Genomic DNA, 19,741 nt, shown 5'->3' with positions numbered 1-19,741 from the left:
TATATCCAAAATCCAGAAATATGAATATTATATAATCCCTCATTGTTATGCATAAGGCCTTGTACTGTATAGTTTGTTCTATATTCACTTTTCTTTTTCTTAATAAGAAATCTTGGAGATACTCTCATTTTCTTGCAGAGTACCATCTGCTTTTTAAAAATAGTTTCATAGTATTTCATCGTGTATTTAATTTAACTAACATTCCCTTGAAGGATTCTTGTGTTGATGTGAGTCTTTGGCCATAAAATACAGAGCTACACTTGTCTAATTGCTCTGGCTAGGACTTCCATACCTTCTGAACATTTCACCTCTCACAAAAAATCAATTCATTGTGGATAACAGACTTAAACCTAAGCCATTAAACTATAAGAATTCTAGAAGAAAATATTGGAAAACTCTATAAGACATTGGCTTAGGCAAAGAATTTATGAAGAAGACCCAAAGGCAATGACATCAACAACAAAAATAAATAAATGGGATCTGATCAAATTAAAAATCTTTTGCACAGCCCAGGAAACCATCACAAGAGAGAACAGACAAACTACAGAATGGAAAAATATTCACATGTTACACATCCAATAAAGGGCTGATAACTATAATCTATATAGAACTCGGGGAAATCAGTAAGAAAAAAACCAAATAACCCTATCAAAAAGTAGGCAATGGACATGAACAGAAACTTTCAAAAGTAGATAGACTAATGGCTAACAAACATTTGAAAAAATGCTCAACATCTCTAATCATCAGGGAAATGCAAATCAAAACAACAATGAGATCTGACTTATCTCCAGTGAGAATGGTCTTTATGAAAAAGTCCCAAAACAATAAATGTTGGCCTAGATGGGGAGAGATAGGAACACTCATATACTGCTGGGGGTTGGGGTGGGCAGAAAACTAGTACACCCTCTGTGGAAAGTAATATGGAGATACCTCAAAGAGCTGCAAGTACATCTATGTTTTGATCCATCAATTCCATTACTAGGCATCTACCCAAAGGAACAAAAGATACTCTATAAAAAAAATCATCTGCACTCAAATGTTTATAGCAGCACAATTCACAACTGCAAACATGTGGATACATTCTTATTGTTTTGTTTTACCTCTTAAAATATTATTTTTAGATATTTAATTTCTTTATATGATATTGTCATTTAGAGTAGATTTCCATCACTCTTCATTACTTTTCGTTGCACATATATTTCTACTGAGTAGTTTTTGCCTAGTATCCAAACATTTAAGATGTGAGCATTTGAAAATATACTTGTAATACTAATAATGAGATGTATGTACAAATCAAATGAATAGGGTATGAGAATCCACAGCAACTAGGAATGGGAAGCTTCTTACACATATTGGTAGCTTTGTGCAAATCACCAACGGTGTCCCTCTCAGAGAGACAAATTACCCAGATATTCTGCTTCTGGGGGACATAGCTGCCTAACAGAATTATTTCCTCTGGACCTACTGAACACATTCCAAGGGTACAGAACTTATTCTTTCAGGCACAGGTTGTATAAACTCACACATGACTCTAATTGGAACCTTATTTAGGAAATCACAATGAAGACCCCAGTGCTGATGAGGCTCTCACTGTGCCCCATCCTGTGTGTTCTGCTCTGTGGGCCTCCCAGTGCCCAAAGCACCTGTCTCAAGCAGGTCACTATTGAAATTAAGAGGACATCGCTGAAACTTTATGTCCTTTACATTTTTTTATTTTATTTTTTGAATTCAGAATGTCATAGATGCAAAGTTCATAGAAAATACAGAAGAGTATAAGAAGAAAATTTTATTTTAGAAAGTAACCTAATCTACAACTCAGCTATAAAAGCTCTTAATATGCTAGGATATATCTTCTGAATCTAAATGAAATCTTCTGAATTAAATGAAAGTCTTAACTTTTGCACAAAACCCTATTATTGAAGATCTAATTGATTTGTACAAGGTTGTGTGTTTCAATTTGCAGATTTCAATTAATATTCATTAATATTTTCTTGTTTTTCTTGGTCTTGATGACCTGGAAGGAGAGAGAAGAAAGACACAGTGAGATCTCAGGTATTGAGATGAATCTCTGCTCATAATTCTCCCATCACTCACAACGTCTGTCCCTCCTATTGGCTACAGTGCTCTTCTTTTTCCTTCTCAGATGTCACTGTTTCTCTTAGCGATCCCCTTTAATGCATTACCATATTTTGAGTCCTCCTCTGGACATGGTCTGGAGCCTGAATAGAGACATTTCCTCATGGGCATGTTAGAACAGAGCAGGGGCTCCATAAAGGGATCAAGACAGAACCACGGGAGAAGGGCAATAGCTTATTCATCCAGTGCAACACATTAAGGACAGACCCAAGGCAGGCAAAATATTGGCAGGTGACTATAATCAGTAAGAAGTTTTCATGATGTAACTGGTCCTCCTTAGATTAGGATAGAGGCATTGTTGAATTAGGGAATTTGAGATGTGGAAAATTGAGGTTCATGTGTATTTCTATGTGCTTGATTATGTTAGTATTTCCAATTTAATCCTTTGCATTTAAATTTAGCTTTGACTCGTGCTCTCAAGACTCCCATTGTGAGCCTCTGTGCTTGTCGCGAGTGTGGTTTTTGGAATGAGATATTTGGCATGATGTCATGTAGAGGCAATTACATTTTTATTTTATTGGCTAGAAATTTCTTTTCAATAAAGAATAGCACCTTTTTTATATATGATACAGTTATTTAAAGACACTAGGGCACCCTTGGTTATTTCTGTTTGGTGTGAGGAGTGTTGAATATCTTTCTAAACATTTTTTTCATGCTTGTTATACACACTTTCCGTTTTCCTTTGCCTCTTCTATTCACTCATTTTCATTCTCATTTGCAGTATCCTTTACCTCTGGCCACTCTTAAATAGATAAAGGTCTTTTCCATTGCTTCACTCTCATGTGTCTGATCTCATTCATCTTCCCTAACAATCTGTATTCTTGAACTAGGCAGCATGAACTTCAATCTCAGTTCTCCCACTAGCTGCTTGTGTCAATTAGGGCAAATTCTTTATGAGGATTAGTATCTGTATCTAGGAGAAGGGAATAATAACTGTACCTTCATCGTTGTCTCTTGTATGGATTAATTGAGCTGAGATACTTACAGTACTTAGAATATTTCCTAACATACAGTGAGTGTTCAGTGTTTTCTGTTAGTATAAATGTACATACTATTATTTTACTTTACATTTGCATAACATAATCCAAACACATAACTTAAACTGACAAATCTCTAAACTGACAAATACATACATGTTCAGTACAAAATCACTTTTTTATTCCAGATCTGTATATTTAGATCTTCATATCCCCAGATTTATGAAGAGGTATATCAAATTCCTCCTGTCCAAAACAGAAGATTTTCACTCCCTGGATCATGTTCTTCTCAGGCATCCTCAATGTTAGTGAAGCATCACTGTTTATCCTGCAGAATATCCTTGAATCGTCTTTGAATGTTCCTTGAACCTTTTCTGTTTCTCGTCATCATCATGTAATTAATCACAAAGTCATGAGCATCTAGCTTCAAAAAAATTATTTCCACCATTAACTCATCCTTGTTTGTTTCTTCCCCTCTTAGATTTCCGAAATAGTCTTCTGTAGTATCCTGATTAACTAGCTGCCCAATTTTTTAAAAGTTCTGATTTATAACATCTGCAGATTTGGGAGTTGTACATACCTCCACCATGGCTGATTTCAAACTACCAAAGGTTTAACAAATGGTTCATACAATTCCTAAATATTTAACAATAAAATCTACTTCATAGGGATATGAGTGAACTCCAGCACACTACTTCTAATTGAGATCTCTTCCCACAAGCCTAATCTTTCTGTGATACAACCATATACTTACCAGAATATTTTTTGCTAAAATGTCAAAGTTATCAGGCATTCTTCTGCATGAAATTATTACATATATTACATGTAAAATTTTTTCATGGATTTCAACAATGAGGTTTCCATTAATTTATTTCTGACAAAGGCTACACTTTTTGGCTCTTTTTAAATCTTTGGACCTCACTGTCCCACAGTCTTCTACATTTACTTAATTTTGGTTGTACAGAACTCATAATGCTGTTTTACACTTTTGGAATTTTTGTGTGTTATTTCCTTTGCCTAAGATCTTCTCAATGTCTTTACTTTGCTAAAGGAAAAAAAATGGTTCCTACTGCAGATCAATTTCTCATGCTCTCATGCTCATCTCAGGTTATGAGATAAGTAAATACATGCATTGTCTCAAATAATTTTTAAGCCAATCATATAATGTGGAGACTTCCAGTACTTTAGAGGAGCAATTAAAATATGACTTCAGTGTCAGACAGCTAGTGAGTGCCAAAGCCAGGATTCAAATCAAGTACGTCTTACGCAAAGCCCTTGTTCTTGATTGTTGTGTTAAATTACTTTCCTGCTCCACTGGTTTATACAAATTTTAACTTAATTAGCACAAGTATCATAATCTTTCTATAGCTATCGGAATGCCATTTCCTCAATATCTTTTTAAAAATCTTCTGTTCACAAATGAGCACAAGGGCATTGTTTAGGTTCTCCTTCTACCTGCTGATCTGGCTATGCACCATGTGAGGAATCTGGTGTTCCCAAAGCCTAAATGAAATTATTTGCCTCTTTGGCAAAATAATATTCCTCTATCCATTCTCACCTTGATGAAACTGTGAATTCCACACATCAATTTCATCGTATAGTCAATTGTTCTCAGTTGAAAGCAGTAGAGTCGAAGTTTATCTCCTTCTTCACACTTGATATCATGCCATTTTCCATTCCCCACTACCTTCATGCTTCCTGTATTATCTTGTATTTCATAGACTGTGTTTGTCTTGTTCACTGTTTTCTGCAAAAATCGATTAGCATCCAGATTCTGAGAACACTGTTAGTGCCACACATGTGAGAGAAAGCCTCACTACAAAGTTGATACCATACAAATAATAATAATAGAAGAAACAGATATATATGCAGGTTGGTCTAGGTCATCTCACAGCACCCTTTTTATATTGTCTTGCATTTTAAAAGCTTTTCCTGCTCTAGGTGTTTTTCAGCCTGCAATTCTAGAACAATGAATATCACCCTATTTTTCTCCTGCTCCAACCTTCAGGTCAGCTGAGATTATATGAAACACCTGTATATAGGGGAATGGCAAATTTTTTGTTGGACTTTTTGGCTCCTGGTCCTATGAAGAAACAAAGGAACACCTGCCACAATTATTCACTCAGTAGGTTGTTAGGAATTTTATAGGAAAAATCTTCTATAACTCAGTCATTCTTTTTCAACCTTCCTCATAACTCTTTTCTAGTATCTTGTCCCACTGCCTTTTAATTCACCCTCTATAGTGTCTCCCACAACTAAGCTATTACTCTCTTCACCTATTCTATAATTGCATTTAAAGCAAGATCTCTTTAAGGGAGAAAGTATGGAGGTAAAAATGGACTATCTTAGAAGACATATGTATGGGGTTATGAAAGAATCAATTGTATGAAATGTTAGTTATGTTCATAGCAGTTTGTAATTTTTTTTGTGAGGAGGGAGAAATTGAATACATCATCCTAGCAAGTCCTTTGAATTTGGACATGGACATATCAGTAAAACTCTATGCTTTTTAATTATTATTTTCATAAATGATGGGATTAGATTACCTTATCTTCTATGAAACCTAGAATTCAATATTTCTCAGTTCTTCAATACTATCTTCAGAAATAAATGAATAAATAAAGAAGATAGAGCAGAGAGTACAAATGTTTAGATTTGGGTACCTGTTGGATATATTTGCATTTAGGACAATGACAGTCAATTCATTTACTGCTCTGATTACATGTCATAACCAGAATTCAACCTTGGTAGGGTAATACATTATTCAAATTAAATTTATCAAAATCACAGTAAAATTATGAGCTCCACTTTGGAGAGAGTTCAAAGAGTAGAAATTATTGGCATACACCTATTGATCTATAGATTTTATCCTGTCCTAGCTCATTATTGCTGAGAACAGATAACCATTACTGCCAACATTTCTTACTAATTTTTTCACAGTATTTGCATGTATTCTGGTGTAGGAAGGTTAGTCCTATGTCCTACTGGATGAGCAAACTTCACATCTGTCTCTAGTCAAGATAAAATCTTGGGTCCTACTATTCAATCCCAGTAAGCAGAGTTTGGTAAATTAAGACATTTAATTCTAAGTACTGGTGAAAAAATGAAAAAAAAAATTTAAGAGATTACCTTTTGTAACTTAAACAACCCATACACCATTGTTCCTGATGCTTGTTTGTGGAGATAATTGATTTTGGGAGTTTTGATTGCATTTCTGATAATGCTGTTTGGGACCTCAAACTTTGGATCAAGCCCAACTTCAGACACGGATGATGCTTCATTTATCTCCAGGATTCCATTACATTCCATGTAATCAAATACGGTAATGATCTTCAGTTTTACGAATTTGTCTTTCAAGTTGATGTCGAAAACCTTCACTTGGTAAAACTGAGTCTTACTGACCACTGTAGCATGAAACATTTTGTTTTTCCCTTTGTCAGGGGACTCATATTCAAATGGCTGTGTTGCTTTCAGTACCATCACTGTCATTTGGTCTTTTTGGAGAACATTTCCCCTGGCAGCCGCCTGACGTTGTGCCTGAGTGTTCTGATTCTGTGTTGGAAAGACACAGGAAAATAAAATCACTAGCTTGAGCAGGGAATAAAAAATCACTTTCCTATGAGAGAAACCTCAACCACAACATTGGGCCCAACAACTGTCATAGTTATTTGGACTTGAGGCTAGGAGGCTAGAGAGAAACTGTCAGAAATGAAAGGCTGGTGAGCTGGTAGAGTTAGTGAAAGTACAAGGCTCGACAATTTCAGAAATTAGAACACCTTCACTGATGCAGAATAGTTTTCCTGAGGCAAAACACAATATTGTGCAAGAACAACATACAGTAGTGGATGATGAAAATGCTGTCATGAGTTGATTTCAAAGAAAGACTAGAATATAATAATAAATCCAAATATAACCTCCACCCACTTATATGACCAAAAGCAATCAAAAAAGTGTAAAAACAACTCGGATAGCATTAAAAATAGAGAATGGTGCTCACCACAGGCTGCAAACAGTAAGGATTTCCAATATCATTAGTGTACCCTTTGCTATTTTGAAAGTCCAACTCTTTTATCTATTTCCCAAAATAGTGCTCTGTTACAAGTGTGAGAAAGAGAGGGGCTGGCTCAACATATAAGTAGGCCCTGGTGAAGGATTTCTGGTTAAAGCCATGTCCTCAAGTGGGTATTCACAGCGTTTCACAATGGCTGAAATAATAATAAAATAGAGAAAACAAGTATCCTTTTTTTTTTAATCTGTAATCTTTTTTTTCTCCCCAGTGGACTGGTCTATCAGAGTTACAGCAGAATACTTTCATGGAAAGAAGGGTGCCTGATCTGTAGTGGGAAGTGTGGGGAGCAAAGACCGGGCATGGATTCACATGAACTAGTACAAGCAACCAAGCTATCTACCTCCACAGAACAGAAGTGCTTAGAGTGGTCTGTCCTGATGTGTCACACACAACAGTCACCTGTGGGTGACTGGACTTTACTTGGATGTGGCTTCTCAACAATGTGAACAATTTGCCATGACACAGGAAACACCTTCCCCAAAGCAAATCAGTATCAAAAACAGTTACACGTTAGAGTAACAATAACAACAGCAGAGTGCCCTGTTATGGTACTGAAGAAAATTTGGAGGAGAGAAACAGAAAGAGTATACCTGAGTTGCGGACGTGTTGGATGGAGTTGGTGATGCTATCTGGGCAGGTAAGGGATGGCCCATTGCTGCAGGTGTGCTGGGTCTTGGAGGAAAGAAAGGCTGACTCTGCTCTTGGGATGCCTTATTCCTTTTGGCTTCAGTGCTTTCTTGGATTGTCACTTTTCTTTTCTGAAAGTAATTTAATTTTCCTGTTAAGGAGGTTCAGTATCAAAAGAAGCAGAGGATGTTTTCATCACTGTAGAGGACATTTTATTTATATTGGATGTGATGACCTTGGAAATCACAGGGAATTCCAACCTACCACTTGAAATTATGGCCAGTGAGTAATAATGGGTATAAATTGTTGTGTTAAAAAAAAGATGAATGATTTTAACAGACATGATGCTCCTCAAATTATCTCTGTGGTACGTTGGGAAGAGCGCTACATTTAGAATTTAAATGATCTAGATTTGTGTAAGCATGGGCAAGATGTATTTCAAATCTGATTATATATATATGTGTGTGTGTATATATATATACACACACTTATATATATAATTTCAGAGTGTTATGGGGTTAAAAACGTTTAGATTTCATATATTGCCTTTGCCCTGCCTGAGTCAGAGCTACAAACAAGCATGTCCATCCCCCAGACGTTGCACATTGCACTCATTAGGTGTGAATATACCCATCCCCTCCTACCCCACCCACCTGCCCGACACCTGATGAATGTTACTTCCATATGTGCACATAAGTGTTGATCAAGTAATACTAATTTGATGGCAAGTACATGTGGTGCTTGCTTTTCCATTCTTGTGATATTTCACTTAGTAGAATGGGCTCCACCTCTATCTAGGATAATATAAGAGGTGCCAGATTACCATTGTTTTTTGTGCCTGATTAGAACTCCATGACATACATACACAATATTTTATTAAGCCACTCTGGTATGATGGGCACTTGGGTTGTTTCCACATCTTTGCAATTGTGAATTGTGCTGCTAAAAACATTCTAGTTCAGATGAATTTTTTATAGCATGTCATGTTTTCTTTTGGGTAGATGCCCAATAATGGGATTGCCGGATCAAATAGTAGTTCCACTTGTATCTCCTTGAGGTATCTCCATACTAATTTCCATAGAGTTTTTACTAGTTTGCAAACCCACCAGCAGTATATGAGTGTTCCTATCTCTCTACATCCATGCTAACATTTGTTGTTTTGGGACGTTTTGATAAAAGCCATTCTCACTGGAGATAAGTCATATCTTGTGGTTTTGATTTGCATTTCCCTGATGATTAGAGATGTTGAGGATTTTTTAACATGTTTGTTGGCCCTTTATCTTCTTTTCAAAAGTTTCTGTTCATGTATTTTGCCCACTTTTTAATGGAGTCATTTGATTTTTTTCTTGCTGATTTTCTTTAGTTCTGTATAGAATCTAATTATCAGCCCTTTATTGGATTTGTAGCATATGAATATTTTGTCCCATTCTGTATGTTGTCTGTTAGCTCTTGTGATAGTTTCCTTGGCTATGCAGAAGATTTTTAATTTGATCAGGTTCCAGTATTTATTTTTGGTGCTGCTGTGATTGCCTTTGGGATCTTTTTCATAAATTCTTTCCCTATTCCATTATCCATAAGAGTTCTTCCAACATTTTCTTCCAAAATTCTTATAGTTTCATGACTTAGGTTTGAGTCTGTTATCCATCTTGAATTGATTTTTGTCCTATTTTTCTAATGAGGATGGTGATATATATATATATATATATATATATATATATATATATATATGTGTGTGTGTGTGTGTGTCACAGAAATTTTTATTACATTTTTTACAGTCTTCATTCTTTGCCTAGCACAAAGATGACCCATAATTACTCAATTATGTAATTATAAGCTATGCTGGAAGATTAATGAAGAACCAAGTGCCATAGCAAAGTTTCTTATGTGGACCTTCAATCCTGCTCCTCTTCACCAAGCTTACCTGAGGCACAGGGGTCTTGTCTGCTCCTTCAGATGTCAGAGCATCACTTGTGGTGGGTGCAGGTGTAGCAGGACCCACTTCTTCCTGATTCTTTTTTACTGGAGTTCTTCCTTTTGCTCTCATTTTCCTAGCAACTGAGGTAAAAAAAGAAGAAAAAGAAAGGCACAGTAAACCCAGAGCTCTTGGTCTAAGACAGCTGAAGTCGTCTCAATACTATTTCATCTCAGCATCTGCGGAGGGCTCAGGTGTGCGTTAGTCTACCTCCACTGCACCAGCCCAGCCTGGCCTCAAGGTGAGCAGCAGTCACAGCACAAACACAGACACTGTCCCACACTCCTCAGTGCTTCCCGTACTCCTCCCCTGTACACTTAGAACTTTCTTCCCATCCTCTGAACTCCATGGATCAGTCAAACCCTTTCCCAATCCTGTTCTTGTATCATTTCCTTTTAAAACTCTAAAGCTTTCATGATGCTCACAGGCTGATCATTTTCAGTGGAAGATCTCTTCAAATTACAGAAATAAGCGAAACAAAATATGACTTGCATTGTGATGTGACAAAGTAGTGATAATGGCTTTGGAATTAATGAAAAGTTTAGCCCAGTGATTTAGTAAGTGGGAATGTTCTACACATATCATGACATAACAATTTGCTTCATTAATTGGTAATATATAAATGTTTTAAAGAGAAACCACAAATTGCCATATTGTTTTGTCACTTTCCAATGTTTCTAATGTACTGGAAATCTCAGTCTGTCATCAACTCCCTCTGTCTCTTGTTTCTTATCACCTATAAGGATAAGGAACCCCAAATACAGTCTCCAAAATATATTAATCTTGTTTGTAAGAAACAGAATGCCCTAAGTTGTCAAATGGTTGGCCTTTGAGGTGCCAACATTGTCATGGCTACTGAGTCATAAATTGGGAAGTATCAACTTTGACCAAGGGGGGTTTCTACTCAGGACTGGGTTGGTCACGTGTGGGATTTTCCCTATTACCTTTTAACTTCTCTTTCCGAAGCTTGTCAGCAAGGCCTTTAAGGGATTCTATATCTTTGACCAGTTCTATTAACTTCTCCACACAGGCAGCACCTGGGAACTTTTCTTCCATCAAATCAGAAATCCTAATTCTGTTATAGTCATCTTGCATTTTTCTCGTCAGTTTTAAGTCTTTGACCAGTAAGGACTTAACTGCTGCAAACTGATAATCATTCATGTTCTCTAATCCTTTCAGCAGAACAATTTTCTTGTATTCAGTCATAATCACTCAAGTTATAGCTCTACCTACAAGAGAAAAATGACATACAGTGTTGCACATTTATATAGACAATGTAAAATATGAATTATGCCCATGTGAGTGGCCCATGCCAAATTGTTGTCTTTGGATGTGCATGAGAAAGAGAGTCTAAATTGCCAGATGTGTCACATTGAAAAATAGATCAATACCTGATATATTAGGAAATTTAAAGAAGTTCTTCCCTTTTAATGAGGATAGTTGATTTTGGTCAAAGGTGGGTGTGGTGGAAGAATGTTTGGAAACAGGTAATTGTTGCATGTTTAGAATATGGGTTTTGGGATGTCAAAATCCTTCCTTCCTCTTCCCACCCCTTTTTGGGCTGGAGCCCATCCCCCAATGCCTGCCTCTTGGTTTCTGACTCTTCCCACAACCACTGTGACTGAAGTGTCCTATGTGTAAATGGGCTGCAGCCTCCCGCCTTACACGAATAACCTTCTGTCACAGCACTACAGTTCCACGCTGGGGTATCAACCCTAGTACACTTGGCTCTTGCCTAGTTAGATCTCATTACTATCCTGTCTCTCTGGGGCTTGGGCTTGGAGCTTGCTCTGTGTCTTACCTGTCAATGTCACTGTTGTTATGCTGGCCTTCTGTATGCTCCCTGGTGTGGAAATGTGGCATTTATTTTTGGCTTTGATTTTATTACTGTCAGTTACATTCCTCATACTAGTCTTAATTTTACTAAATAGCTCTTTTCAGTCAATCAGATATGTTTGTTCTTACAAAGGCATGGCTTTATCTGTCTTGAAATACTTCAATATGTTTCCATTTTGGTTGGTAAAAATTCCTGATCATTTCCACGACTTGAAGGGCTTTGAATAAATTGTGTTTTTTTTTTCTTGGTAGTTTCGTATTTATTATAATTTTTGCTCTAGAAATATACAGCACCTTTTCTTTTCAGTTTTTGTTATTGTTTATTCCCTTCCTGCTGTGTGGCAAATGATTTCCACTTTTCCTCTTCTGGTTAGTTCCCTGCAGCCTTCAATGCTCAAGTGAGGATTTATGTCCTGGAATTTATTATGGTCCTCAGTTTCACTTATCTGGGCATCTTTAACACCTGGTGTACTCCCTTGATGGACCTCAGTACATGGCATGGATTCCAAGTTTCTGTTTAAATTTATGAATTCCTTTAGTTTGGGGACCACATGTTTGTGCAACTTTTACATAATTAGCATGTTCAAATTCTTTGGACTTTGAATTATTCCTTTTTGAGAGAACATGGTTATTTCCAGATTGATCAGGCCCATCAAACTAAGAAAAACTCCATGCTAGGACACATTGTAGTAAGATTGAAGAATATTAAAAACAAAGTAAAAATGCTGAAAACTTCCAAAATTACTGAGTAAAACACTGATAAAGATTGAAGAATCTTACTGGACAGTCTGTAGCAGGTCAAGAGAGTAATTTTTATATAGTACTAGTCAAAAATGTTATGTCTGAAATTTTAATACTTAAGAAATTAAAAAATGAAAAGTTTTTTGTGGGTTGGGGTGTTACAGTTTTGGGAAGGGATTGGAGTTAGCAGGAAAGTGTAGCTGTGAAATATATTTGTGAAATATACATAGAATATATACGAAGGGAAATAGAAGGAAACCAGAATATGTCACTTCATAAAAATCAGCACAAGCAAGGCAGTAAGGGAGGAAATGAGGAGCAAAATAGCTATAAAACATACTGAAAATAAATAACAAAATGACAAGAATAACTTCTTCCTTAACGGTCATTACTTCAAATATAAATGGTTTAAGCTTACCAAACAAAAAGTATATGTGATGCAATGAATTTAAAACCATAATCTAAATATATGCTGACTACAAAAGACTCACTTTAGACATCTAATGACAGACATAGGCAGAATGTGAAAGAATGGAAAAGATATTCCATGCAAAAAAGCAGACGTTGCTATATTTGCAGTAGATAAAATAAAGTTAAAGTAAAAAACTGTTGGCATTAGCACTATATTATGATGAAAAGGTCAATTCATCTAGATTCTATAACAAAAATAAGCATAGCTTCTAAATATGTAAATCACACACCAACAGAATTGAATGGAGAAATAGACAGCCCTGAAATAATAGTAGGAAACTTCAGCGTCTCATTTTCAATAATTGACAGAACAACTTGACAGGAGATCAACAAGGAAAAAAGAAGATCATGAAAAACAGATCTAACACATATATTCAGAACACTGAAGCCAACAACAATAGAATATACATTTTTCATAAGAAAACACAAAAATTGTCCAGTGTATATACCATATATTAGGAAACAAAACAAGTGTTAATACATTGTAAGTTTGAAATCATATAAAATATCTTTTTAGATTGCAGTGGAATGAAACTAGAAATCACTTGTAGAAGGAAAACTGGAAAATACATGAACATGTGAATTTAAACAACACATTCTTAAGCAATCAAAGCGTATATATTCACATCTAATGGGTGCAATGCGCACCTTCTGGGGCATGGACATGCTTAAAGCTCTGGCTCAGATGAGGCAAAGGCAATATATGTAACATAAGCATTTGTACCCTTGTAATATACTGAAATAAAAATTAAAAAAATAATCACAAGGCAAATTCAAAAATATATTTAGAGATATTAAATGAAAACACAATTTTACATCTCACTGAAGGCAAGTAAAACAGTACTAAGAGAGTAATTTATAGATGTGAACATATTAAAAAAGGAGATGGATCTCAAATCAACAACATATGTTTACACCTTAAGGAACATGAAAAATTAGAACTAACTAAACCCAAATATAGCAAAGAAAAAAGGAAACTATAAAGATTAGATTATATTGCATATAAATATAAACACAATAGAGATTAGAGTACAATAGGGAAATTCAATGAAAACAAGAGTTGGTTCTTTGAAAAGATGAATGATACTGATAGAAAGTTAGCTAGATTGACTAAGGAAAAATGAAGAGAGTCAAATAATAAAGTGAAACGTTAAAAAGAGAACATTACACCAAATTTTACAGAAATAGAGAATGCTATGAACAATTGCATGCCAATAAGTTTGATAACCTAAATGAAATGGATGAATTCATAGAAACATACAATCCACCAATTTTGGATAATGAAGAAATAGAAAATCTGAACAGGCACATGACTAGCAATGAGGTTGAATCAGAAATAAAAAGCCTCTCAACAAAGAAAAGTCCAGACCGGATGGTTTTGCCGGTGAATTCTACCAAACATTTAAAAAAGAATTAAAACCAATTCTCCTCAAACTCGTCCAAAAAATTAAAATGGAAGAAATACTTCCAAACTCATTTTATGAGCCAGTATGACACTAATAATTTAAAAAGCCAGACAGAGGTATAAGAAGAAATGGAAAGAACCAATATCCTTGATGCATATTGATGCAAGCATTTTTGACAAAATGCTAGCAAACTTAATTCAATAGCATGTTAAATAGATTTATGCACCATGATCCAGTGGGTTTATTTTCAGAATGCAAAAATGGTTCACCATATGAAAATCAATTAGGATAAGACACCACATTATCACAATAGAAACACAAAAACACATGCTTATCTCAAATGATGCTAAAAAACTGACAAAATTCTACCCAATTTCTTCATAAAAACACTCAACAAGCTAGAATAAGAGGAAGCTACTTCAATATAATAAAGCATATATACAAAAAGCCCACAGCTAATACTATTTTCACTGACAAAAGTCAAAAAGCATTTCTCGTGTTCCTGAAAGAACAGGAAGTGGCAAGGATGCTTGTTTTCTTCACCTCTATTTGAGAGAAAACTGGAAGTCCAAGCCACAATTATACAAGAAAAAGAGATAAAAGACAGTTAAATAAGAAAGGAAGAAGTAAAATAACCTCTCTTCACAGGTGATATGATCTTATCTTTGGAAACCCCCAAAGATTTCACAAAAAAACTTAGAATTAATAAACAAATTCAGCTAAGTTGAAGAATATAGGATCAACACACATGCAAATCAGTCGTGTTCCATACAATAACAATAAACAATCCAAAAAGGAAATGAAGAAAGCAATTTCATTTACAACAGTTTCAAAAGTAGTAAAACACTTAGGAATAAACTTAGCAAAGAAGCTGAATGTCTTGCCAACTGAAAATGACATGACATGACATTAAGAAACAATTAAAGAAGACACACACACGGAAAACATATGTGTTCATGGACTGAAAGACTTGATATTTTAAGGTGTCAATAGCAAAAGGATCTACAGATGCAATGCAATTGGCATCAAAATTTCAACAGTGGTTTTTAAAATAAATACAAAAATTCATGTGAAATTTCAAGGGACTGCAAATACCCACATAGTCTTGAAAAGGAAGAGCAAATATGGAGATTTCAGACTTCTTGATTTCAAAGCTTATTACAAAGCTACAGTAATCAAAACAGTGTGGTAGTAGTATGAAGACAGATATACAAACCAATGGAATGGAGTAGAGAACATAGAGATAAACCCTCACATATTTGGACAATTGATTTTTGACATGGGTATCAAAATCATTTACTCAGGAAAGGACGGTCATTTCAAACATAGTGTTGGACAATAGCATATTCGCATACAAAAAAACAAAGGTGGGCCTTTACCTACATCATGTACAAAAATTAACTAAAATTAGATCAATGATCTGCAAATTAGTACAACTGTGAAACGTAATTGGAGATACCGCAAAGAAATAAAAATAGAAATACCATTTGATCCAGCAATCCCATGATTAGGCATCTATCCAAAAGAAAAAAAAAGACATGCTATAAAAAAGACGTCTGCACTGGAATATTTATAGCAGCACAATTCACAATTGCAAAGATGTGGAAACAATCCAAGTACCCATCAATACATGAATGGATTAATAAAATGTTGTATATGTATATCATGGAATACTACTCAACTTCAAGAAACAATGGTGATCCAGCACCTCTTATATTATCCTGGATAGAGACTGAGCCCATCCTTCGAAGTGAGGTAGGTATCACAAGGATGGAAAAACATGCACCACACACGAGTAATCGCCATCAAATTGGTACTAACTGACCAACACTAAGGTGTTCACATGGTAGTAATACTCATCGGGTGCTGGCAATGTTGGGGGCCATGGGGGTAGTAAACCCACAACAAATGGAAGCAGAAAGCACTGTATGGGGGAGGGACACGCTTGTAACCCTGGTTTGGGTGGGGCAAATGGATTACATGTAACCAAAATGTTTATACCCCCATAATATCCTGAATAAGAAAAATTAAATAAATAAAAAATAAAAAGGAAAAAATAAAGTAGATCAATGATATAAGAACTAAAACTATAAGACTCTCAAAAGAAAACATAAGTGAAAGGCTTCATGACTTTGAATTTGGCAACTGTTTGTTATATATGATACCAGCACCACTGGCCACAAAAGAATAAAATAGAAAAATTAAACTACATCAAAATTTTAGATTTCTTTGCATCAAAGTATGCATTCAACAAAGTAAAAAAGGGACCTAGAAAGTGAGGGAAGATATTCACAAGTCATATATCTGATGAGGGCTTAATAAAATGTATAGAGAACTCCTACAATTCAGCAACAACAAAACCCAAATAATCAAATTAAAAATGTGACAGCAGTATAAGTGTTCATCGATGGATGAGTGTGTAAGCAAAATGTGGTATGTACATGTAGTGGATTATTATTACACCCTAAGAAGAAAGAAAATTCTGACACATAGTGCATTGCAACATGAATTACCTGGAGAACATTATGTTAAGTGAAATAAGCCTGTCACAAAAGACAATTGTTGTATGATTAAACATATTCAAAGTGCTTGGAGTATTCAAATTCATAGAGACATTCAAATTCATAGAGACATTGGCCGGGCGCGGTGGCTCACGCCTGTAATCCTAGCACTCTGGGAGGCCGAGGCGGGCGGATTGCTCAAGGTCAGGAGTTCGAAACCAGCCTGAGCGAGACCCCGTCTCTACTAAAAAAATAGAAAGAAATTAATTGACCAACTAAAAGTATACATACAAAAAATTAGCCGGGCATGGTGGTGCATGCCTGTAGTCCCAGCTACTCGGGAGGCTGAGGCAGGAGGATCACTTGAGCCCAGGAGTTTGAGGTTGCTGTGAGCTAGGCTGACGCCATGGCACTCACTCTAGCCTGGGCAACAAAAAGTGAGACTCTGTCTCAAAAAAAAAAAAAAAAAAAAATTCATAGAGACATAGAATGATGTTTTTCAAGGTCGGAGGAAAGGGAATGGAGAAATTGTTGGTAAATGGGTAGAGTTTCCTTTTTGAAGATGAAAAAGCATTCTTGAGATTAGTTGCACAACATGAATGTACTTACTACTATTGAACTGTACATTTAAAATGATTAAGATGATAAATTTTATGTTACATGTATCTGATCATGCTTAAAACAAAACAAAACAATTCATATATTCAGGACTCCAGAAGTTTTGCTATACAAAGACCCAGAGCTTTTTGGGAAAAAAACTATTCAGACTGAAAATAAATAAATCTAAGAAATGTTGGAGGACAAAAGTAAAGAAAGAGTGAACAAATACCTTAATTGGAGTTCTCACTGTCTTAGAAATAAGTACAGCCAGAATCAAAGAGAAGAAAATAGGACGTATGTGAACATATTGATACAGTTAGAGTTGTAGGTTGGGGAACCAGAACACATGAGAGTTTGTTAAGGGACTTCACGTTAAGGAGAATGTAAATTAAAAAAAAATTAACAAACTTGACAGAATGAAGAAGCAAGAAACATAATAAATTTTACAAATTGAAACAAAGTAAGATGGAGGAATCAAATAAAAATATGACAGCTGTCCAGAAAGTGCCCAGCCATTGTTAATATATTACATAATTTTTTGTATTACATGGCTCAATACTTTCTGGACAGCCCTTCATATATACATTTTCAGAATGTACATAAAAGAACTGAGCTCAGCAATGAAGTAGCAAAATTTTTCAATTTGGATTAAAAATAAATCCATTTATATGTTTTGCCAAAATACAAATAAAGCATAAGATCAGTTAAGGTTGAAAAAAGTTGCAAAAATTTATGTCCTTCAAACCCTAACTTGATAAAAGCATTTTTAGATATAATACTATAGCTTAAAATAGACTTTTAGTAGATTATTATCAGTACAGAATTTCACCAGATAATGATAAATTATTCAACCTCTAAGAACACATAATTAAAATGATGCATTTATATTACATATATGTGTAATCTATTACTTTAGTGTACATTGTAACAAAAAATTTCCTTTTTCTTTATTTTTAAAAGACACACATATCATATATATTTATATATGTATACTCTATATAAAATTATATGATAGAAATCAAAGGAACTACAATGAGAAATTGAAAAAAATCACTTAGAGTTATAGATTCTACCTCTTTCTCAACTACTGAAAAGACGAGGTGAAAAATAGCTAAGGTTTAGAAGGTTTGTCCAACATAATTAACAAGCTTAATTAACATACGTATCTTACTTAAAGAGGATTCTGAACCCAACTTTTATAAACTCTTCTCAAACATGCACGAAATACATAGAAAATATTCATCATGTATCAGACCATGCAAAAGTCAGAATATATCCCAAAGCAGTTAATCTGTTTAATTGACCCTCCCTGCCTCTGTATTATACCTCACCACCAAAAAAAAAAAAAAAAAAAAAAAAAATCATTATACTTGAATGAATAAAGTATAGATCATCAGAAAAAGACAGAAAAACTTTTTCTGCCGCTTGTTACAAAATGAAGCATACAATAAAAATAAATTGATTCATGACAAGGTAAATAAGCCTATTTTTGAGTAACTTGTTGCAGAATTGAGAAAGTATTTATTGTGTGGATATGTGTGTGCTTTTAAAAGTTAGGATTAAAACTACATAAGAAAGCTTTATATTCTGATTTATCTTTTAGCAAGTATTATTCCATGGTATTAACCCAGGCACTAATCCCAGTCATCAAGCTTCCTATTCATCCTCCAGCCAAGAAAACCCCAAATCTCTAAATATCAACTCTTGTCAATAGACACCTGGGAATGAATTTTAAAACTTGATATAGTTAAATGCACTTCTCTTTGCTCATGCCCCAGTTGGGAGAGAATTAAAGATGTCTATTTTCAAGACAGATATTGATTTAATTCTTACTTTTCTGAATATAGCTCTTCTTTTTCCAGACAATCCCAAAGTTAATCATCCACCATGATGATGAGGTTACCAACTAGGTACCCAGATCTTTCTCTAAAGAAATTCCCAGGGATCTCACCTTACCTCCTCCACAATAGTTTCAAAAATGCTGGAATTGCTGCCTTGTTTAAGCTAAGAGGTATGTCCATAAAGCTTTGCAGAAATTACATTGCAGAATGTTATAATCTCGTGAAGAGTTGAGAAATGAAGTGTTTTGAAAGATAAGCAAGGAACAATGGCATTGGTTAGAGTCACTCAAAAACCTGACTGTTGATGGCCTTCTCACTCTGTGCTAACCCCTAACGAGAGAGAAGTTACGTAATTATGAAACAATTTTGAGGTTATACCTCTCAGCCTTTGTAGCTTTCTATTTCGCTTGTCACCAGAACTGGACAGTTCCTGCCTGTAAATAGTAAGCTCAGCCACAAGAAAAAGCATGGCAGGCCGGGCGCGGTGGCTCACGCTTGTAATCCTAGCACTCCGGGAGGCCGAGGCGGGCGGATTGCTCAAGGTCAGGAGTTCGAAACCAGCCT

General features: G+C 35.3%; 1 protein-coding gene across 9 annotated transcripts; it reads right to left on the bottom strand.

The window, feature by feature from the left end:
- Positions 1-1,690: 1,690 nt before the first annotated feature.
- On the bottom strand, positions 1,691-19,455 carry MNDA (myeloid cell nuclear differentiation antigen). Of its 9 annotated transcripts, XM_012752374.2 has the most exons (8): positions 19,293-19,379; positions 15,720-15,750; positions 10,726-11,010; positions 9,731-9,864; positions 7,773-7,940; positions 6,243-6,665; positions 4,672-4,860; positions 1,691-3,537 (listed from the first exon to the last, which is right to left on the bottom strand). In XM_012752374.2, the coding sequence occupies exons 3-8, from the start codon at positions 10,985-10,987 to the stop codon at positions 3,430-3,432; spliced, it is 1,284 nt and encodes a 427-aa protein (XP_012607828.1). In that variant the 5' UTR covers positions 10,988-11,010; positions 15,720-15,750; positions 19,293-19,379; the 3' UTR covers positions 1,691-3,429. The 9 variants fall into 9 exon arrangements, with proteins under 9 accessions (XP_012607828.1, XP_075856378.1, XP_012607827.1 ...); XM_076000263.1 differs by lacking the exon at positions 15,720-15,750 and having other exon boundaries at positions 19,377-19,455; XM_012752373.3 differs by lacking the exon at positions 15,720-15,750 and having other exon boundaries at positions 19,293-19,378.
- Positions 19,456-19,741: the final 286 nt, after the last annotated feature.

Source organism: Microcebus murinus, chromosome 2, assembly GCF_040939455.1.
Source record: "Microcebus murinus isolate Inina chromosome 2, M.murinus_Inina_mat1.0, whole genome shotgun sequence".
In the NCBI taxonomy this organism is placed as follows: domain Eukaryota; kingdom Metazoa; phylum Chordata; class Mammalia; order Primates; family Cheirogaleidae; genus Microcebus; species Microcebus murinus.
This window is presented reverse-complemented; position numbering and strand designations above follow the sequence as displayed.

What these genes read in the sequence shown, in the direction of transcription:
- MNDA (XM_076000263.1), bottom strand. Translation starts at nt 10,987, where the DNA reads ATGACTGAATACAAGAAAATTGTTCTGCTGAAAGGATTAGAGAACATG. An exon ending in TCGGAAAGAGAAGTTAAAAG is followed by an intron (nt 9,865 to 10,725) that starts GTAATAGGGAAA and finishes TTTTTACCTCAG; the next exon opens with TTGCTAGGAAAATGAGAGCA. An exon ending in ACAAGACCCCTGTGCCTCAG is followed by an intron (nt 7,941 to 9,730) that starts GTAAGCTTGGTG and finishes AATTACTTTCAG; the next exon opens with AAAAGAAAAGTGACAATCCA.